The 21682-nt window shown below is 46.8% G+C and overlaps 4 protein-coding genes across 6 annotated transcripts in view; 1 reads left to right on the top strand and 3 right to left on the bottom strand.

The window, feature by feature from the left end:
- Positions 1-2476, bottom strand: part of zfyve9a (zinc finger, FYVE domain containing 9a) — a 29486-nt gene extending 27010 nt beyond the window's left edge. Inside the window, exon 1 of the mRNA XM_023815798.2 lies at positions 2212-2476. The gene's annotated coding sequence lies outside the window, so the exon portion shown is untranslated. The remainder of the gene's footprint in view (positions 1-2211) is intronic.
- Positions 2477-3529: 1053 nt separating this feature from the next.
- On the bottom strand, positions 3530-6773 carry btf3l4 (basic transcription factor 3-like 4). Its single transcript, XM_023815812.2, has 6 exons — positions 6620-6773; positions 5800-5859; positions 4969-5082; positions 4642-4843; positions 4130-4189; positions 3530-3904 (listed from the first exon to the last, which is right to left on the bottom strand). Exons 2-6 carry the CDS (start codon positions 5851-5853, stop codon positions 3858-3860), a joined length of 477 nt encoding a protein of 158 aa, XP_023671580.1. The 5' UTR covers positions 5854-5859; positions 6620-6773; the 3' UTR covers positions 3530-3857.
- Positions 6774-7991: 1218 nt separating this feature from the next.
- Positions 7992-12604, top strand: txndc12 (thioredoxin domain containing 12 (endoplasmic reticulum)). The gene is made up of 7 exons (XM_023815814.2): positions 7992-8185; positions 8746-8806; positions 9003-9055; positions 10279-10352; positions 10650-10719; positions 11127-11210; positions 11373-12604. Exons 1-7 carry the CDS (start codon positions 8089-8091, stop codon positions 11450-11452), a joined length of 519 nt encoding a protein of 172 aa, XP_023671582.2. The 5' UTR covers positions 7992-8088; the 3' UTR covers positions 11453-12604.
- Positions 12605-15228: 2624 nt separating this feature from the next.
- On the bottom strand, positions 15229-21450 carry ptgfr (prostaglandin F receptor (FP)). 3 transcript variants are annotated; one of them, XM_023815824.2, is made up of 4 exons: positions 20484-20621; positions 20002-20089; positions 17323-18131; positions 15229-15895 (listed from the first exon to the last, which is right to left on the bottom strand). In XM_023815824.2, the coding sequence occupies exons 3-4, from the start codon at positions 18112-18114 to the stop codon at positions 15575-15577; spliced, it is 1113 nt and encodes a 370-aa protein (XP_023671592.2). In that variant the 5' UTR covers positions 18115-18131; positions 20002-20089; positions 20484-20621; the 3' UTR covers positions 15229-15574. The 3 variants fall into 3 exon arrangements, with proteins under 3 accessions (XP_023671592.2, XP_023671591.2, XP_023671590.2); XM_023815823.2 differs by lacking the exon at positions 20484-20621 and adding an exon at positions 21181-21450 and having other exon boundaries at positions 15868-18131; XM_023815822.2 differs by having other exon boundaries at positions 15868-18131.
- Between the last annotated feature and the right edge of the window lie 232 nt (positions 21451-21682).

The following is a 21682-nucleotide window of genomic DNA, read 5'->3' as shown; positions in this document are numbered from 1 at the left end:
TGATTCGGACATTTGCGTTCACAGTCATATCAGACATTAAATGGACTTTTCCCTGGTAGCTCCCTCGTACAAAGTCTCGGTAATTTCTTATTGACGCCCGAGTGTGAATGGAGGAGGGAGAATTCACCACGAGCAAGTGGGAGTGTTAGTGCGTTTCTATCATGCGAATGGCACAAAAAGAGAAGCATAAAAACATCCAAGAATGAAGAAGATGGTCACAAAGGTGACTCCAATGAACATGGCTAGCTGGAGAGACGACGCGATTTGGGGGCTTCTGTCAGAAGTCCTGTAAACAAAACACAGATGTCCACAACGTACTTTCTGAGTCGTGTCCTGCCTCCTGCACGCTCTACCCAAGCGCCACCCCTTGTCTAAAACAACTGGAGTATTTCTAGTAGGTGTGAACGCATCTGACACAGACAATATCCGTTTGTGGCTCATGTATAAAAGGGCAACTCCGGAAAATGTCCGGACCTGATTCTCCAGACATGCGTGAAAACAGCTCTCTCTTTTTAAGTGTTGCAAGACAGGTAAACAGATGGGAGCGAGTGGGCGGGGCAGGAATTTCAGAAGGTTCCAGACTCTCAGAATTCAATACGCTCTGAATCCAAATGCATGCTTAACTAGTATACTGAGCAAGTGTGTGTACACAGGAACTACCACAGACAGTGGTTATTACATGAACTCCTCTGACTAGGGGAGAGTCCTAGCTAAGGTGGTCAGTGTGATCCTGAAAGAGGTACTTTATAATGAGAATAAAACTTATTTTTACGAAGCATAGTATAAAGAAATGGGAACCGGTGTTGATGAAACCAAGTATGAATGTGAACCACAGCAACTTTTCTGCTCTTCTACAAACACCACGCACACAACTGTTAGGTTCCAACAGGCACACTAGCATCTAATACGTGTCCACAATTAGTGCAGTCCAAGTGACAGAAAGCAGAAAACAGAGGAGAGCTGGGTCAAATGCTGGTCTTTAAAAATGGCATGGCATGCTTCATAGTTTCTTTAACTTTAACCTGGGAAATAAATGGTTTCCAGAAGAAAAGACAGGCAGAATAAACCAGGATCAAATTTAGCCCTCTGATAACGCGACAGACAGGAATAAAATAAGTGATTTATGAGACGTGAATTCAGTGAGGAACTTCAAACTTATACAATGGCACAAGACCAATGGTTCGGTAGCAACAGAGCCCACTCTACAAAAATTAATTAACTCTATGGGAAAACATTCAACACAAGATACCACTTAGTGAATCGTGTCTCGACCACAGACAACCAGGATTCCCTCTGACTCTAGTGTGCACCATCTTAACGGGATGTACAGGAAGAAAAACATATGTGGGTATGGGGGAGAGGGGGAGCAGAGGGTGGAGGGGGAGCAGAGGGGGAGCATAGGGGGAGCATAGAGAGAGCAGAAGGTGGAGGGGGAGCAGAGGGCTGGGGCAGCAGAGAGGGAACAGAGGGTGGAAGGGGAACAGAGAGGGAGAAGAGGGTGGAGGGTAGCAGAGAGGGGCCAGAGAAGGAGCAGATAGGGAGTACAATATGGGGGGAGCACAGAGAAGGAGCAGAGGATGGAAAGGGAGCAGAGAGGGGCCAGAGAAGGAGCAGTGGACTGAGAGGGAGCAGAGGACAGCGGGAGACTAGAGAGGGAGCAGAGGATGGAGGGAGACCAGAGAAGGAGAAGAGGATGGAGGGAGACCAGAGAAGGAGAAGAGGATGGAGGGAGACCAGAGAGGGAGCAGAGGATGGACCGAGACCTGCGGAGGACGGAGGGAGACCAGAGAGGGAGCAGAGGATGGACCGAGACCAGCGGACAGGATGTGGGAACCAGAGGCTCAGCCCTACGGCCACATCTCCGCGTCTGCCTCGCCTGAGGGAGCGAGTGAAACATGTGCCGCCTGGAATCTCAGGGAGCCAAAGCGGACTGCCCGATACCGAGCTCTCTACTGCCGAACCGGTACCCTTAACCGGCGTGGTCGTGAGATGTCGAGTCGTAATGCGGCTCCGGAGCCGCCCGCAAACGCCGCGCTGCATCTCCGGCCGTGGGACATCACTTGGGTGATGAGTATCCCCCATTTTGAAACGGCACCAAACTAACCGTAACTTACCGAGAACCTCGCGGCTGAACACCGGTGCGCCATGGTAATAATGACGAGAAATTCTTAACTAGAGACGAAAACAGCGAAGTCGTCCATGCGCGCTCACCCGAGGAACACTCATCTTCATCATGCGACTCCGGCACGGGCGTCCAGCGCTTCGCGGCGAGCCCTGCAGCGGGGCAGCCTTGGCGATAACGCTCACAGCTTCTTCACAGCCGCTCTTTTTCCCCCTTTCGATTCGTATCCAAGTCTCCTTGTTGTTAACTCCGATATCTCCGGGCTCCGGCAGAATGAAGCCGTTCAGTTGGAGTGAAGGCAACTGGCGTGTAGAAGGTTACGAATCCGTCGCCATCTTGGCTCTAAACGTAGCGGCTGAAGAGTCGCGCGCCACCCAACCTTGAGCCAAAATGGCGGCAATTTCGTAACCTCCTCGCTTTCGCGTTTTCTCCAGCCTCGCAGATTAATTAGCGCGCAGATTAGACGGCAAAGCAGACAGCGCCCCCTTGACTGGAGAAAATGTAAGTGTACCGCATCAGTTAAATCTATGATCCAATCGAAAAATCAAAAGTAGCTCAATAATGGGATACACAAGTCATATTAGAAATGCCAGCAGGACGTTATTGCAGTCAAGGGTAATGAGAGCCGGGGGAGGCTGCTGTACCCTTAACGAAGACAATTAAGCTCGTAATTTATCAGAATATTCATTTGTATACTTGGGCATGACAACAGTAAATCTGGATACAATAAACTGATCATGAAATATCATTTGACTGAACATAGCATAGCAGTAATAGTTTCATAAGTATTACCTTCTTGGGAAAAAAAAGAATCATCACAAGCAAATAAACATAAAACAAATGAAAAAAAATCCTCAAAGGTCACAGAAAACCTAGAACAGATAGGTAGCTCAATGAGCAGAGTCACCCATTCATGGTTGTGGTTCTCCACCTCAGGAATTCATATTCCTGTTTCCTTCTGGAGTACAAAACTGTGCAGTTAGCCGAATATGCGCCTATAGTGCGTGATCCCGTGGGTATATGTGTCTGGTAATGGACTGGCATCCCATCCAGGGTGAAGCCCAGCCCAGTGCCCTATGCTGCTTGCCATGGACTCCTCCTCATACTTTCATACACAGTCCCCATCCACAGACCACCATGATCAGCAGCATCATACATTGCCCATATATGTAGTTCCACTGTTGTTCCCAATCTATTCCACACACACACTGGAAACACTGCATTCAAACACTAACCCTTTCCCCTTTTGTTAAGGCGATGTTTTATTTATCATTACACATACAAAATCATATGTTTCAAACTTTACAGGGTAGAAAAACAACTTTAAAGTGATTACCCAAAAAACTATTGAAATCCCTCTGGGAAAAGCTAATTTTATAGTGAGCAAAGTAAAACAGCACCGTGTCAAAAGGTTAATCAATCCATTTTATTTTGTGATTTAGACAGAAAAAAGGGGAAAAGAAGAACTTAAATAAGACTCGCATTTTCTCTCACCACTGCAATCATAGACAGGACCAGCTATTTAAGGAACGTTTTTAACCAAAGGTCCAAGTGCCCAAATCATCCTTTCTGGAAGATGCCTGCACAGGCAACCTGTTAAAAAATACAAAACGAGTCTCTGGGATGATGGTTCTCATGAAGAGCTGTCAGGTTTCCTGTAGTTAAAACACTGGACAGAGATCTTGACTGCAGTACCCCCCAGAAGGGGAGATACGCCCTCGTCTCCAGGGAAAATTCAGTTTGCCTCATTCTTTGATGCCTCATCAAAGTTTTCAACAAGATCTGCAGGAGGGATGAAGGGCATTACACAGAGAAACACCCAGAATTAGCAGAAGTCACACTCCAGACCATAATGTGATAGCACTGTAAAGTACCACATGCTGCCATTTCTAGAAATAAGCAATGTTTCGTCAAAGCTAACTGTACAGAGGGGAACAAAGATTTTCAAGATTCTTACATAAACAAGGAATAGGAATATGTTGGAATTAAAAAAAGGTCCAAATGTACCTGGTACATCGTCATCCTCCTCCTCAATGTCCTCCGATTTGGGAGCTTTGTTCTCAAGAACTGCAAAGAAACAGAGTTTAGATCTGAGCCCTCAGATCTAGTCATTAGTAGAGACAGGCATTACCCAGAGATCATTTCTGCTTATGAAGAATATACACTGCAGACATATATAAAATTTGTGGCCACATTACAATAGTCAGAACGCTCATTATGCACGCATTATATCCTCCTTGTCCGGGACCCCTACAATGCGTCCACATTTCCATGCTACTGAAACAGGGAGCTCAGAAGGTCTCCTGAAGGTGGTGGGCTGGAATCCTCTGACAAGCAAAATAATTGCATTTTGCTGGACCATTGAGCATAGCTCTCAACCCCAAGCTTCCCTCACTTGTATGGCACTGAACAAAACCATCTCCTAAATAAATCCGACTTCTATGGTAAGTGGATCTGGGTGAGATCATGAATGGGCAGGCCAGGCCCTAAGCACCCACGTGACACCGGCAGACCCCCACCTTGCCGGGGGAACTGCTCTGCAAGCTTCCGCAGGCTGGTCAGGCTGTCGGAGCCCAGCTGGCTGAGGATCCCGGGCAGCATGTCAGTCAGCTGCTTGGTCTCGGCGTGGCCGGTGACGGCGAAGGTGTTGGCTGACAGCGAGGCCTGCACCTTGGGGTTGTTGAAGTGGATAACCGTCCCATCGTCCTTGATCATGTTCACCTGGACCAAACAAAGCCAGGTTGACAAGACGCTCTCCAATATCAGCACTCTGATGCTGATCATCCCCATTCCCCTTTATTAAACCTCAGAGGAAAATGCAAACAGGAAGTGGGGGGTCCACTAACCTCCTCAATGCCAGCTATGTTGTTCACAGCCAGTTTCTTTAGGGAACTCTGAAGCTTTTTGTCATCTGCGGTCGCTGTTCTGTGTACAACCTTCTTCTTTCTACGTGCTGTCCCCTAAGAACCAAAAACACATAGAAGTCAAAGAGCTGCTTGGAGCACATTCACCACCAGGCTGCTGGAAACAGTCAATGTCACAGACCAAAGCAAGGTACCAAGAAAAAAGACAGCGCCACCCAGAGGGATCCAGAAGCCACTACTCATACAACTGCTGTCCCCCATGGGGTCCTGACACTTCTACATGAGCCAAAAAAGTGCCACACTACCAGAAACTAAATGATGCTGTAATTGTCAAGAGGGCTCCATCTGAAAGGCAGCTAACTGGACGCATGGTAACAATGCAGAGACAGGAACCTTCTGCACCTCATGGCGACTGCAATCTGTGACTCGCAAGCATCACTGACTGTGTCAACGCTCTCTCCATAAAAGGAGTGCTGATGTAGGGAAAAGCCCTTCGGGCTGCCTGACTGTCAGCAGCTGTTTTTCCACATCAAGTGCCTGAAGCAAAATACATTGAGGGGCTTCTCCTCAATCACAGGCAGGGATTAACACAGCCAAACCAGACAGTCTTCATTTACTCAACCAAACACATTATCCAGATGGGTAACATCTGGATTATATGAACCAAAGCAACATTGTTAACTAATTTTACAAAATTTAGTCTCATGAATATGATATTCTGTCACATGCCTTTTAGTAGTTATTAGTTTTAGAAATGTGTAGTAGTATTCCTTCAAATAGTTTTCTGAATGGAGGTATAGAAAGCTGACGCACCTTACCACCTATCCGGACCTGGGCTTGAAGTTTGGCGAGTTTCTCTTGATTCATGTTCACCTAAAACAGGACAATGGTAAACATCACTTGTAAACTCTCACTGCACAAAAACTGTTGCATCACGAATATGACACTAAACAAATCCTACTTCAATGCTAGAAAAGGTGGACTGAACCCCAATTGATTGTCTGTCAAACAAGTGGCCACACAAAGTCCACAAGGGCTCTGACTGCTACAGCCGTTGACCTGTCCACCACTGGCTCCCAGCTCCTTGCTAGTGGACGATGTGATCTACACCCCTACGGGTCGTTCGAAGCACATGGAGCTGCCTTCGTGCAGCACCCCACAGAGACATCACAGGCCTCGGCCACGCCAAGTCAAGCCAGCCTGGACAACAACCGTCCTGTGCGTGATGACCAGCAGACAAGGGCGACTTACTAAGTGGGGCAAATCTGGGTGCTGGCATGGGCAGCACGGAGTTAGCCATGGGGCACGTCCGGACACAAAACAACGCAAGCAAAGGGTGTCAGCGTGGGGGGAGCACGGCACGGCAGACTTGAAGTCCCGCTCCTGGGCAGTTTAGCCCAATATCACAAAGCAGTGCTCCTTCTGATAGTGCTAATTATTGTCTGAACCAGCGAGTAAGGGCGTGGAGCCCCGCACATCACGCGGCGCTATCATGGACGGCGTGAGCAAACTAACAGCAGCGCTGGGTAATCCAGCTACTAACCACCTGGAGATAAACGCAATAATGGAGCGCCGTCGTTTCCCAACGAGGCCTTCACGATCGCCCCAGGACTACGTCCCCATTCCCCTTTACCAGCAAAGGCGAAGCGACCGGTCGAGCTCTTCTCCTCTTTTAGCTTCACCGCTCCGGACCAATAGCAGCAGCAGCAACACGCGGCGAGCTAGCAAAGATGGCGGAGCTGAGGAAGAACCTGCGTCATGGGCCACGTAATGGCAGCGGGAGCCACGATTGGCCCGAAAGAGCAAGAGGGGCTGGGCGGCTGGTTGAGGACGGCGCTCGGCGCTTTTATCTGAAGGGCCTTTTCAAAACCAATTTATGATTCTGGATGTTTTGTTGGTGACGTTCAAGTCCAGTTACACAGCTCGAGCGTGCTACAGCAGCGCCCCTGCTGAGACTGAACGGGGTAGATTGAAGAATGTGAAATATTGATATAGCAGTGGGGTTGAAAAAATATACATATTTCAGAGAGTGCAAGCTTATACTAGGATAAGGAGATAGATTTAGGAGAGTTAAGGAGTGCAATGAAGCAGAAGCATATGAATATTGCAGGGTTTACCTCTATAGCGCACACAGGAGGAGTAGTTTGCTGGTGTAAAGCACACTAAGAGGAAGATGGTGATATGAATGTGCCAGAGCTAGATGGTGTATATGATGGATTTAAATATATAAATAACTGTACATTTAAATCAAGAGTGTGCAACAGCGCAAAAGTTCACAGTATGAGGCATGGCATAGAATAGAATAGTTACTTTATTGTCATTCAGAGATACACGGGTTAGTGCACAACAGAACGAAATTGCGTTGCATTATTTTGCTCAACATCAGCCTGGCAGAGTGTGTAATAAATATATATAAAAAGATGTATATATAAATATATAAATGTAGCTATATAGTCACACAGCAGTGTAGCTATATAGACGTGCGAAATCACAGTACAGGGTGAGGGTTAAGAGTCAGTGAGTGTTCCTGGCCTTATTGCTGAGGCGGGCTGCGGTGGGGAAGAAACTGTCCCTATGGCGTGATGTTTTGGTCCTAATGGACTGATTTGACATAAAACAGCCAGGACTAAATTGAGCCTAATTATGAATCTTTATGAATAAGTTTTAGTTGTTCCGATCAACGCGATATTTCACTGCATTCATTCTGAAAGTCATGTGAACAGCTCTGTGACTGTGGACACCGCCCACTGTACCGCCTCTACACCAAATCAAACACATATAATGTAAACAGCGCTCTAGTCCGACAGGTATAATTATTTAATTTACATTTATTGCCTTAAACTACTTTAATTTATACTACTGTATTGTATTAATCAGGAGTTAGTATAAATAAACACACGCTAGAACGCAGTCTGTTACTACCAATAATAAAAACAATTGACTACTTGGTTACTATTTAAAAAGCTACCATCTGGCAACCCTTTATGACCCGCGGCCCGCCTCCTTTGACGTCACGTCCGGGTGGAAAGATCCTGGAAGCAATGTAAAATTTCAGTAGGTGAGAGGTGGGAGCTCAGACTGCAGAGATTGATAAAGATCGCCATGCAGAAGCTGGTCATTAATTTCGCCCTGTTGTCCTTCGTTGGGTTTCTCAGCGTAACCTGTGCCCAGGATGCCACTGCTGAAGGGAATGGGCGAGGTAAGGGACAGCCCTCGCGGTAATTCCGTTGGTATCTGACATTATCATCATACAAAGTGGGTGAGCTGCAGAATGCCGGCGTGGATGCGGAGGATAATAATATCCTCTTCCCGGGGGAATTATTCGCTCTTAATAATATGTGCCGATGGAATCTGGTTCACCTCTTGCTGTGACATTAATGCCGGCGAATGGATCGCTGATGGCATGTTTCATCCCTGCTTCTTCTGATGTATGAACCGCCCCAGAGGGCCGGTCTCTCCAGCATTAAGGCGCCGGGGTCTCCGATGGCTGAACCGCCTGACTCCCGGTTGCAGCTCAGGAAATATTCTTCTTTGCATAATACACATTTCCCAGTGGTCTCCCAAAGGGGCATTTCTGCAGACGATGAATGGACAGCATTTCTGTGATCGTTTTCATTGGGCTGCTGTTAGCCTGTTTACATATATTTATTTAGCTGTCGCTTCTGTCCAAAGCGCTGTCCGTGGTCTTCAGGAGCTATATAGGAGCCTTATTGTACTGTTGTGATCTGGTGCAATGTTTTTTTTTCTACTTCTTCTCAGGATTTGGAGAGAACATCCACTGGAGAACGCTGGAGGACGGGAAGAAGGAGGCCGAGGCCAGGTACTGCAGCCCAGCTGGGTGCCTGTCCATATGCTTTTCTGATCACTGCTCTTCTGTTCTCCCGAAATCCTTCAGTTTCCTCTGGTCACTTTGCTGGTCACCAGGAGAGATATTTAGCCAGTTCTGCACCCCAGAGTGGTCAGCTGCTGCTGCCTCTGCCCCCTCTGATTCATGTCTGTCTGCTCTGTTCACACAGTGGTCTGCCAGTGATGGTCATTATCCACAAGACGTGGTGTGGAGCCTGCAAAGGTGAGGTCAACACCAGGACAGACTTTCACCTAAACCCTGCCTGTTTGACTGCTGGTCTGGTTGCCTCACTGTGTGACTAACACCAAATAAAGAAGTTTTATCGCCATATAAGACTGGATAATTAAATGCATGTTCTTACACTGCAGCTGAGGGACGAATGGGTCTGGTTAGGGTTAGGGTTTCCTCTTCCAGCCCCTGGAGGACGGACTCCCACTTTGGGTCTGGATAGGGTTAGGGCTTCCTCTGCCGGCCCCTGCAGGTTGGGCTCCCCCTCTGAGTCTGGTTCCTCCCAAGGTTTTTTCCTTCTAGGGAGTTTTTCCTTGCCACTGTCACCTCTGGCTGCTCACTGGGTGCTTTGGGCAGGGGTAATATAAAGGGCTTTGAGACAGTGTAGTATTGTGAAAATGCACTATACAAATATATTTGAATTGAATTGAAAAAATGATCCTAAGCCGGAAACGGGTGGTTTGCCCTCTTTGGGTTGGGGAAGACGTACTGTCTCAAGTGGAGGAGTTTAAGTATCTCGGGGTCTTGTTCACGAGTGAGGGTAGGCGAGATCGGGAGCTGGATAGACGAATCGGAGCAGCGTCTACAGTTTTGCAGGCGCTTAACCGGTCCGTCGTGGCTAAGAAAGAACTGAGCCAAAAAGCCAAGCTCTCGATCTATTGGTCCATCTTTGTCCCTACCCTCACCTATGGTCATGAGCTATGGGTAATGACCGAAAGAACAAGATCGTGAATACAAGCGGCCGAAATGAGGTTTCTCCGCAGGGTGTCTGGGCTCTCCCTTAGGGATAGGGTGAGAAGTTCGGATATCCGGGAGGGCCTCAGAGTAGAACCGCTGCTTCTTCACGTCGAAAGGAGCCAGTTGAGGTGGTTTGGACATCTGGTGCGGATGCCTCCTGGGCGGCTACCCGGAGATGTTTTCCGTGCATGTCCTACAGGGAGGAGGCCCCGGGGCAGACCCAGGACTCGCTGGAGGGATTATATCTCCCGGCTGGCCTGGGAACGCCTCGGTGTCCCCACCAAGGAGCTGGTGGAGGTAGCTGGGGAGAGGGAGGTCTGGGTGCCTCTCCTGAAGCTGCTGCCCCCGCGACCCGAACCCCGGACAAGCGGCAGATGATGGATGGATGGATGGATGGATGAAAAAATGACGACCAGTTTTTAGTGTTTGACTTATTGTAAAGTCTCTCTTTAGTTATTTATTTGACTTTTCTCTTGAAGCCCTGAAACCCAAGTTCGCTGAATCCAAAGAAATCTCTGAGCTGTCGCACAACTTCATCATGGTCAACTTGGTGGTGAGTCATCTCCCCCCACTGGATAACACTATTCTGCAGACCCACTAGATCAGGGTTTCTCAACCCGGTCCTCGGGGACCACCAGCCGGTCCATGTTTTTGCTCTCTCCCAATTCCCTGCCAATTGGGAGAGAGCAAAAACGTGGACCGTCTGGTGGTCCCCGAGGACTGGGTTGAGAAACCTTGCACTAGATGGTGCGACTTTTCATTCATGTTGTGATCTTTGGCTGTGGCGTTTCCCAGCCATCCCTTAAAGAGTTAATGAGCACCATTTTTATTTAGAAATATTTGTCTATAGGATGATGAGGAGCCAAAGGACGAAGCGTTCAGCCCCGATGGTGGCTACATTCCCAGAATCCTTTTCCTCGGTAAGCAGAAGCGCAGGCCGTGTGCAGGGCTGACCAGTAATAAATGTTCACCTGCCGAGTCTGTTTTGCTGGTGCCCTCTGGCCCTCAGAGTACGGGGAAGATGTGACTGATGCATGAGCAGAAATGATCCTTTATGGACTGTCACTGTTATGTCATGGTATTTAATCCTGAGGTCGCAAAACTAATAACACTCTGTGTCGTGCTGAAACGGTGATGTGCATGAGAGAATGATGGAGATTAAACGGACGATGTGCATATGCTGATTTTTGGTGGCGGTGGTGTTACCTTCCAGTGTTTTGAGTCAAACATTGACCGGCGACCTCAGCTTTCATCCCACTGGTGCCAGTGACGGATGGGAAAACATCCAGACGGCCCCTTAAACTTAAGCTATGCTTTATTTTCCCAGATCCCAGTGGGAAGGTGCGCCCTGAAATCACCAACAAAAATGGGAATCCTAACTATAAATATTTCTACAGCAATGCTGATCAAGGTAGGAGCACATTTGGTGATGCAGAATGGAGCAGTGACCGAATGATGACTGACGATGTGTTATTTCAGATGCCAGCTGGGGGTATTAAAGTGCAGTGTGCTGCGGTGTTCAGTGGAGTAAATCGCGGCCGTGTTTCCTGATCGGCATGTCTCTTTTTCACAGTCGTGGCTGGAATGAAGGAGGCTCAGGAGAAGCTGACCGGCGATGCCTATCGGCGCTCCCACCTTGGCGATGAGCTGTGAAGTTGTGGAGGGTGGAGCTGGGGAGGGCTGGCCACGCCCCCTCTGAACCGCTGCAGTAGCTGTGGTCCGCTCCCATATCCACTGCCCATTGGATACGTTCATTATGACTGTCTGGAGGGGAGGGAGGGGCTCCCCCCTGCCGAGGCGTGTCAGACAAGCACATACTAAAGTCAGGAAAAAGTGGAAATAAATGCACTGCTTTTCTGAATGTCCACATGTCAGTGCTGATGTTGGGGAAGCCGCTTCTGCAGTGTGTTCGGTACACAGGGGGTGACATTTCTGTGCTCAGTAGCAGGTTTTAATCAATCTGAAGGCTATGGCCATTTCTCCTCTTCGTTCACTAGCATATTTAATTGTTTTTGTCTCCTTTTAAATGCCAGGGCAGTATGTACACCCCTTTTCAGAGGACAAAACCAACTCCACATGCAGCTGATTTGTACAGGATTTGAAAACGCATGACATGACGTGTGTGTGTGTGTGTGTGTGTGTGTCGTACGCCGTGTGTCCAGCTGCTTACACCTTTCCTTCTGAACAGCTCCAGGCTTCATACCAGGGGTCCTGCCATTTCAGCTCCAATCAGGATAATTGGGATTTTACTCTGTCAGGGCTCTCCAAGTCCGGTCCGGAACAGCTACAATCCAGTAGGTTTTCTATCCTACCTGGCTTTTGATGAGCCACACCTGTTCTCATGTAAATACCAGGAAGAGGTGTGGGTCTTCAGAAGCCAGATAAGATAGAAAACCTACTGGACTCTAGCTCTCCTGGACCGGACTTGGAGACCTCTGCTCTAAGGGACTGTAGGGTTTAACAAACTGGAATATCTGCTCTAAGGGACTGTAGGGTTTAACAAACTGGAATATCTGCTCTAAGGGACTGTAGGGTTTAACAAACTGGAATATCTGCTATAAGGGACTGTAGGGTTTAACAAACTGAAATATCTGCCTGTTACTGCTAAATGTTTCTGGACACTGTCTTGCTAATATTAAAAAGATGTTCCTGTTCTGTCTTTATAAACAGTAAACAAGGATGAAATGACCAGTGATGTTTCTTTTCATTTTCACTTTCTGACCTTTTCACTATGTCACTGTTATGCTGTACTGCATTTTTACAATAATGTATGCGGTCAGGTCTACAATAAAGTTTTCAACAGATGGTCTTGAAGTTATATATTGAAGTTATATATAACTATATATATATATTAGGGGTGTGCAAAGCAGCTGGTATTTGTATCTGTATTTGCATTTGTTGAGGGGGGAAAACTATTTGTATTCGTATTCGAGTAAAGTTTTTTTGCGTTGCACTTCTAATTTACGCTATAGTGTAAGTATTCTTTAATTATATCCATTATAATAATTATGAATATGCAGTAGACAGAGTAACTTAAACGTACCATATAACTCCTACAAGTGCATATAATTCGACACAACTACACAAGCATTGTTTTAACCTTTTTAACCAAACGTTAACGTTACTCTGTCAACAGCCTATTGTCTAAATTACCGAGCTAACAGAGCTACGTAAACATAGCGAACATGAGAGCACCTGACTGCAGACGTCAATAATGCAGCGTAATGGAATAATCTCCCGATCAAACTCTGCTTCCCGAAAGTTATAAACTGCCTCCGGAACCCAGTTAAGGTACAAAAATCTATTCAACAAAAATAGTGATACAGTTAAGTCTTTTTTCGCTCAGCCGAGCCTTCTCTGTTGCTGTGTGGAGCAGCCTGTGTCAGTCACCTCTTTTACAACCCCCCGACTCCTGAACTCACTCACTCACTCTTCCGGGCATGCACTGCGGTCTCAAGAGGAAACGCAGCTTTTTGATATAAGGATTTTCTTGTTCCCGAATACAAATATTTTTTTAAGTATTTGTTCGAAATAAGTATTCGTAAAAAACACGTTATTTGTGCCTTTCCGAATACCGTATTCGGGTTCGGCTCCACCCCTAATATATATATATATATATCTTAATGTTAGTATGTGAGAGTGTATATTGTACTCTTTCAGTACATTATTTAAAAAATTACATAATTACAATAAATTCTATTATATTCAGCTAATTTATATTAATTAGGCTTTGTGTTAATGATTGCCCAACTGTAGCCTAATCTAAGTGCTCTAAGCTTGTTTAAGGTAGGCTGTATGCTAGGGTAGGATATCTCTTAGGTTGGGTGTTCTTTGGGTGTCCACAAGATGGCGTTAAAATATTTTGAATCCCTAAATAATATTGGTTGCAAACCAGGTAACACTGCCAATGTGGTGTCAGAGGTGTATTCAGAACCTCTAAAGTGATTCATGTGGAAACACAGAAGTCATACTTCATTAGCAAATGCTGGACTGAACCTGGCTGGTGCTGAAAAGAAAGAGACTCTGTTTACCTTAATTCACTCCGTCTAATAACCCACAGCGGGTTACGTCAGTGTAATCAAAATGATGGACATGTCAGGACACAGCAGCCTGCAGAGGTTTAATTCGAGCTCTGTCTCTCCATTAGAGTACATGTGCATACCAAATAATGTGTACATTCACAGCATGTGTTTGGCAAGACCCAGGAATGCACAGAGGGAAGGACAGACAAACACGTACACGGATGGCTTGGCCGGACACAGCCCTGACACGGCGCACTTCAAGCCTGAATCTGCACACACAAACACGAGTTTCTTTACATTCATGTGAAACTTCCAGTGAAAATTACATGACTTGGAGATGAGGGGATCCCAACCTTTTCATTTCTTCGATGACAAAACGACCAGCAAGTGACTCCATCCTCAGCATCAAGGAGCCAAACAGTCATTTTAAATCAATATTATTATGATATTTCATTTATGGTTACACAAAACAAACAAGAGGTAATTGATTAGTATTCCTCAGAATTAGCAATTACACCAATGCACACATAACATTTCATACAAGTGTCATTATGAATATTATTTACAGCTTTGACATTAAAGCTGACATTTCCGAAACATGCAGCCCTTTGTACAGCATTAAATCCAAGCTTCTTACTGGAGTAAAACTGTCCCTTTCAAAATAAATCTGTATTTATTAATCTTTGCCGCCTCTACAATATTACTGTTCAAAACTGACAGAATCACTAATAACTTGATGAACCAAATAAGTTTGGTACATCAAGGAATAACAAAGTTATGTTGCTTCAATGTCCCATAATGCCACACTTGTACAAGAAATTGGGGCAGTGTATGGCTCTAGAACACCGTGTCTGACCAGAAGGTCATCGGTTCAAGTCCCAGGGTCAGCAGAGTGATGTCACCACTGGACCGCTGAGTGAGGCCCCTAACCCGCAATCGCTCCAGGGACTGTCTGATCCTGCTTTCTCAACAGTACGTCACTTTGCATAAAAGCATCTGAAATTGTTCAGCCATGAACGAGGGTCTGAAAGGTGGGTGTCAGTGTGGGGAGGGCATTCCCCACGCGAAGAGAAACACGGCAAACTGTGGACGTCATAATCCTCTCAGGTCGCAGGAATGTAACTCAGCTGAAAGCGAGAATGTCAGACTGAGCAGAGCCAAGTTTGTGGTGTCAATCCTGAGCAAAAGGCTGGATAAAGGCAGCTTTGATGGACACATGCTGTTCATCTGGGGGCACCAAGGTCCGTGCCTGATGGCAACAGGGGCCTGGGTGGCCACTGCCCAGTGCCACCACCGTGTCTCCCTCCCCCCACAGAAACTGGCGTGTCTTCAAGCTCTGATGATGTTTCTGCCACGGCCTGTTTTTGTTTTGCCCCCCCCCCCCCCACTCTTGCCCCCACTCTCGCCCCCAGGATATCACACTGCCCAGGAGTGAGGGTCCCAGAGTGACACTCGTTGGCTCTGAAGGGCTGCAGGGGAGGTGCAGTTTGGAGGGACAGCAGGATCTCATGTGCCTTCCCACGCCGTCCACACAGAGACCACCAGCCTTTCCTTTGCATCCCATCAGGACGGTTAGCACTCGGCACGGCCTCTTTGGTCATGTGACGCAGAGATATGCAACAAATGGAGGCCTGCGCTCGTTAGCACAGGGTGAGTGCTTCTCCGGGACTTTCCATCCACGCAGGCGCACCATGTCAGCCGAGGCAGACCTCCAGCGGACCGGCATGGCGCTGCATTCACACACTGGCCGCGTTCAGACACACAGTGGCGGGGTCCCAGTGACCTCCATCACGGTGACCTTGCCGCTCTGCCCACCCTCGGGGGTGGAGCTCTGGTAGGTGCTTGTGGGCATGGAGCCCTTGATGGTGCTGAAGTTCCAGCTGGAGAGGATGTGGAGGTGGGTGCCACAGCAGCTACGTGCCACCCGGAACAGCTTCCTCAGGACGGCCTTGCGCAGCAGAATGTAAACCCACGGGTCCAGGATCTGGTTCCAGGTGGCCATTCGCACGGCCAGTAGCATCCTGCCGCAGCCCTGTTGGCCCTCGGTGTGGGTGCTGCGAACGACCACGCTGACCTAAGGAGACACAACCAACAGGGGGCAGCACTACGTAAACAGAGTGGACCTTAGGAGCGCGGGCAGGGAGGAGCAGCCCCGAGATGACAAGGCTCAGCAAGGGGTTGTATCCAGAAAGTTCTGGTGCAGCACGCAGGTAGGGGTTAAGGGCGTCATGGTGGGATTAGTGTTTTCCCCATAGAAATGAATGGAGAGTCCCCACAAAGATATAATTACAAACGTGTGTGTGTGTGTGTGTGTACATACAGACAGTCCCCAAGTTAAGAACACAGAGGCAACTCGTACTTTCAAACGGAACGCCATAAATCCTGTTACATTAATAATCTGTGTTAAATACAGTGGTTAGTAATAACGAACGCCACACTGCTTTGTGATGCTCCTGAAAACACAGTACAGCTTCAGCAGTTCGTCGGCTTGAGGTGCAGTACAGTGCCCTATTTATTTATCTTTAGATTTGCAGTATAATAATTATAATAATAATAACCACAATAATAATAAGTTTTATTATTATTATTATTATTATTATTATGTACTTTACTTTTACCTGACTAGTATTTTGCTAAATGGCTGTTACATTAGTGACATTTTGGTGTGGCATTTGTACTTTTACTTACGTATGGAATCTGAGTGCTATCTCCCAGCCTGGGCAGTCAGAAAGGCCCAGCGCCTCAGCAGAACCGTACCCTCCCCACCTTCCGAAATGTAGGTTAAACACAATGCCCTGAGGAGCGTGCCTTTCACCACATCGGCTCGACGGTGAGGAATGTGACTAACGACGGAAGCCAAACTGCATCTCAGGAAAAAGGGAGCAGCCCTGTTCCCCTGCCTGCTACTGGCTCGGTGCCGCTAGTCTGCGATGCGCTGATCTCGGAGACAGACTTTTACAGCCGTTCGGTCGAGGCAGCAGTAAGGCACGTTTCAAGACCCCCTTTTTACTTAATCATTAAATAATTTCAAATGTCTAACAGGCTATAACTCGCAATTCTGGAAAAAAAGCAAGAATTACAGCTTGGCAAAGCTTGCGGGATGAGGACCATAGGGATTATATCATCTGCAGGGGTGGCTGCTTTCCGGCTGATCTCGAGCTGGTCATTTCTCCACGCGAATGTCCTCGCGATTTCATTCACGGCCCTCAAAGCCCGTGCGATGCTCCTGATAGTGTGAATACGACTGTCTGGGAAGGTGATAATTACATGGAAGGAATCTGTCGGCCTTCTTTTCAGAGCTGAGACCCCTGTCAGGTGATTGGGGGATGGTATGTGCCTCAGGGGGTCACACGGTGACCCACCAGCTACTCCACTCCGTCCCTGGGGAATCAGGATCACCCAAAACCTTGAATCTATTCTCCCGCGTTCAGCACTGTAGCTGAGCGTGAGTTCAGGCCGACTTTGCAGGCGCGAGGCTCGGGAATTAATGCGGCTGCTCACCAGGATGGGGCCCCAGCAGACGCAGGAGACCAGCATGATGGCCACGAGCTGACAGATCATCTCCAGGTGGTGGGCTGTGGGGCCGCGGCGCTGCCTCTGCCGGAGCATCCTGGAGCGCATCAGCGTGAGGCCGGTCACCGTGTTGCACAGAACAGACACCAGGAGAGCCAGAAGCCCCACACAGGCGAAGAGCAGCGGCAGCAGCAGGTCCAGCCAATGGCCGCCGTCCTCGGCGAAGAAGCACCAGCTGCGGGAACGCTGGACGCGGTAAGGCCGGCGTGTCATGATGGGCAGCGCGGCCACCACGGCGGCTAAGAACCAGAGCGCCGCCAGCAGCTGCTTGGTATGCCGGGAGGTGAGCGCCACCGAGTGGAAGATAGGCCGCGTGACACCCAGACAGCGCTCCACTGCCATGCCACTGCCCAACAGCAGGGGGCTCAGGCCGAAGAAGACCATGGAGGCCCCGAAGAAGCTGCAGAGGACGTTGTGGGGGTCGATGCTCTTCCAGTCCATGCAGAAGCTATAAACATAGAGAGCCAAGCAGCCGTTGATGAGATGCCCCAGGAAGTTGGTGACCACCAGGCCGCTGGCGAGCAGCAGGAAGGAAGCCTTGGACTTGAGGCGGAAGCGACGGTACGCCTTGATCAGGATGACGAGCGCCAAGGTGTTGGAGAGCATGCCGACAGTCATGGAGACCACAGAGACCATGACGGAGAGGTCCGTCCGCACGCATGTGATGTTGGGAGGGGCAGGAGCAGCGCAGTCCTCCAGGGCTGAGGCGTTGCTGAGCATGGTGGACGGTGACTCGTCTGCAATGGGAGGGACAGCCTTTTACAGTCAGAAGAGGCCAACGAGGGTGAGAAACTGCAAAAACACGGTCAGCGGCATGGGAAAGCCGTCTCGAAGCATTACTCTCTCTTTTAAAAGTTAAATACTGACACTGTATTATCCACTTTTGTTCAAGCATGGACCCCTAGCAAAAATGCAGTGATTTATGTACGTCGGATCATTCTCCACCTGCAGTGCGACACAGGAGACGCGAAAATACACGCTGAAAATATTATGCACAGTTAATGTATGATTAAATAACACATTTCCCTTATGATTTGTTTGATTTTTCTCCCTTTAACGTTTCATATTGCCTACACACCTGTAAAACAGCTCATTACAGAACCACATTTCAACATTTGAGAGACCATCTTAAATATAAAACTTTTTTTAAAAGACATAACTTATTATAGAGTTCAAGTTTTACTATATACATTATTACTTTTTAAAACATATGTCACATTTAAAAATTACATTTGTCACAGAGATTCTGATCATTGGTGTTATGGGAACACATATTACACATATTACACACATTACACTTATTGTAGTAGTTCCTATTAAACTGCTCCCTTGGGTCAAGGCTCATCATAGAGGAAGTATCTCAAGGAATGAGAAGGTAAGTCCATACTTGCTTGTTTTATTTCTAAAATTTATTACTAATTTTGTTTTTCGTGCAGCAAAATCTTATGCACTGTATGGGCTGAGTAGTAGAATTTTTGTCAAAATAATCACATACATCTTTTATAAAATTGATTTTAAACAGTTGTAGCTCATCCTCATGGGGCAGCACTTAAAAAAATCTTCTATTTAATCAGAATGTCACCGGTATTACACCACATCTATGACACCGGTGACTAATATTAATGCCATGAATGATAAGAATAAATAAAAAGCTAATTAATATTATCTTTGTTATTTTTTTGTAAAATAAAATACAATTGCTTGTTCCACCACACGTGTTACCTGGTGTCACTTAAGTTAAAATTCAGTTATTTGTCTTTATTAAGAGTATCTTACTTAAACTGTCATTATGTAGCCTACAGTCACATTGACATACAACTTATATATATATAAACATTTATAACAAAATTAATGCCTCATGATGCAATAACAAGAGTGGCAAACTGACCAAAACCATTTTACATCAAAATATATTAAAATACCTCTGGAATTAAGCTCTTAATTTTGCAGGTATATCAGGACATGCTAACAGACACATTAAGGTGGTTTACTTTTGGGATTAATGAAACAGCTGAAATGTATCCACCTCAATTAACATTTCAAATGTACAATGACCCTGACACAGCAGTCATACCACCGAACGTGCAACTGACGGAAAGCCAATTAACCAAAAGAAAATAAGTGGTATTGCTTTGGCTAATACTGAACGACTAATGTATTTTGATTCCCTGTACATGCGTAAACAGATCGCGTATCTATTACTGCAAAATGCCACTACGAGAAAAATATTTACAAATCATTTTCATTATAAATACAAATGTTCTGATACGCAACAAATTCTCTGAGGCTGTTTTCCAAGGTCTGTTTATATTTACGTCATCTTTGGATTCCTCGGAAGTACCGAATTTATACACAAATATCTGATACACATAAAGTGCATTAAATACAAGACAGGTTAATAACGAAACATTGATTATTAAATACCAGTGCATTTTTAACTCTTCTTACTTTTGAAATTGACATTTTGTTTAAAAAAATATCCATCCACACATTAAAATTAGCGGTAACGCAATTAAAAAGGTTTTTACTCTCACCAAAAATAAAAACAGGCATTTTCAGTTAATTAAACATGTAAGCGTGGAAGCCGGCATGCATGATGCGCGTTACCTTGCGCGCGCTCGGTCGTTGTCCGCGAGGCGCTCCGTCCGCGAGGCGCAGACCCAGCGAGTTGTCTCCCGGTCTCAGTGACGCCGACCTGCGCGAGCCAGCAGACCCTTTCACTTTGCATTATTATTGAGCAAATATTTTGTTTATAATAAGCATAACATTAAGTAGCTATTAAATATTTTAAACACACAAGTCGGTCTTGAAAATTTGTTTTATAAATATAACTTTATATTCACTAATAATACTTAGTCGGAAGATTGGGAGTTCCGTTTTACATTATATCCAGAATTTTTTTTTTTAAATCAATAACATAACAGAAACGCAGTTCCAATTACAATATTTTTAAATTACCGACTGAACCCAAAATGCTGGCATGCATAAACAAATACTGTTAGATATTTCGCCTTTAAACTTCAATTTGATGCTACTCAAAACGAGCCACAGTCCACACGTCATTTTAAACCTGTCATTTGTGAGCTTACTGGGCTGTTTAAAATCCCTCGCCCGCGGAGCTTCCCCCCGGTGCTCGGAGCGTCTCCCCGGCGTCCCGTCTCTGCTTATGCCGCGCCCGGCTCATTCTGCTCCAGCTCCCTTCCCAGCCGCTCGTCCCGGCTTCCCACCCCACCTCAGCCCTCCCCACCCAGCCCATATCGGACTTAAGTGCTGCCGAATTAAACCAGTATAACCGAACTAAATAAGTGCCAAGTGCCGACGGGTCCGCGCACCGTCCCCTTCCATCAAGAACTGGCGCTACACCGATTCGTAGCCTACAGAGATCACACACGCCGAAACACGCACCGCCATCGACGGGGAAGTGATTCAAAACGAAACAAGTTGCGCATAAATTATGACGGATCTTTCATTTAAAAGTCAGAATCCGCACCAAAGAAATGCATAATGTGACCAATATTTAAAGATACGCCTTTACATACGCTGTACTTCGACATCTGCACGTCACTCATTAATCAAACTAAGACTGTGTCTGTTTTAAATTAGCGCGGTGGTTGAATGAACTGTAGCCATTAAGTGTCCATCAAGTGTCCTGGTGACAGTGAAGTCAGGAGGGGTGTGAGCCGGGACAGCGCCCCGCAGCACGGCAGCCCCCCGCACCGGACGGTGACTGGCTCGGTACCCACGTCGCGTGTGAGCAGACACTGCCAGCAGGCGGACGGGACTTACAGGCAGGCGCTTACTCCCATGTGAGGAATGGCATGAGGTTAAATGCGCTTCTCAGGCTCTTTGCCTCGCAGAGCAATAAAGCAGGACTCACTATCAATATATCATAAGCCTATACTCGCCGCAAAGAAGCTACAGCTGTTTCTTCTTAATGAAAAGAAGCTGCAGACATTCTTGGAAGGAGATTATTTGGAAAACAGTTGCCTGTGTGAAGGTCCTGACGATATAGGCTACCTGACGAGTTACATTATTATTCCCGCCTGGAAAAGACTACGGCCTTTTTTCACTGTCAGCTGTCCAGATGGGAGGGATTTGCTGAGATATTACGCACGCCAACTTGTTAAAAGTGTTGCATGGATCGATTTGGAATAAGCTATAGTGGCAATTTAACAGCACGACTTTCAAAATATTTCTATGCTCTAATTTTTGTTCTTGCACTTGTCAAGCGCTACCGATACATTTCAGCTTCAAGCGCAACCAGGGGTGGCTGTTTTATTCCGAAGCC

Source organism: Paramormyrops kingsleyae, chromosome 21 (assembly GCF_048594095.1).
Source record: "Paramormyrops kingsleyae isolate MSU_618 chromosome 21, PKINGS_0.4, whole genome shotgun sequence".
Taxonomy (NCBI): domain Eukaryota; kingdom Metazoa; phylum Chordata; class Actinopteri; order Osteoglossiformes; family Mormyridae; genus Paramormyrops; species Paramormyrops kingsleyae.
The sequence above is the reverse complement of the archived record's forward strand: the minus strand, read 5'-3'. Positions and strand labels throughout refer to the sequence as shown.

Bases quoted from the DNA above. Each gene is read 5' to 3' on its own strand.
- ptgfr (XM_023815823.2), bottom strand. From the start codon at position 18,114: ATGCTCAGCAACGCCTCAGCCCTGGAGGACTGCGCTGCTCCTGCCCCT.
- btf3l4 (XM_023815812.2), bottom strand. From the start codon at position 5,853: ATGAATCAAGAGAAACTCGCCAAACTTCAAGCCCAGGTCCGGATAGGT. The intron at 5,083-5,799 runs GTGCGTCAGCTT...TTTGGTTCTTAG, and splicing joins AGGTCCGGATAGGTGGTAAG to GGGACAGCACGTAGAAAGAA. The intron at 4,190-4,641 runs GTGGGGGTCTGC...GTTTCTTTGCAG, and splicing joins AGAGCAGTTCCCCCGGCAAG to TTCTTGAGAACAAAGCTCCC.
- txndc12 (XM_023815814.2), top strand. From the start codon at position 8,089: ATGCAGAAGCTGGTCATTAATTTCGCCCTGTTGTCCTTCGTTGGGTTT. The intron at 8,807-9,002 runs GTACTGCAGCCC...CTGTTCACACAG, and splicing joins AAGAAGGAGGCCGAGGCCAG to TGGTCTGCCAGTGATGGTCA. The intron at 9,056-10,278 runs GTGAGGTCAACA...TTTCTCTTGAAG, and splicing joins GTGGTGTGGAGCCTGCAAAG to CCCTGAAACCCAAGTTCGCT.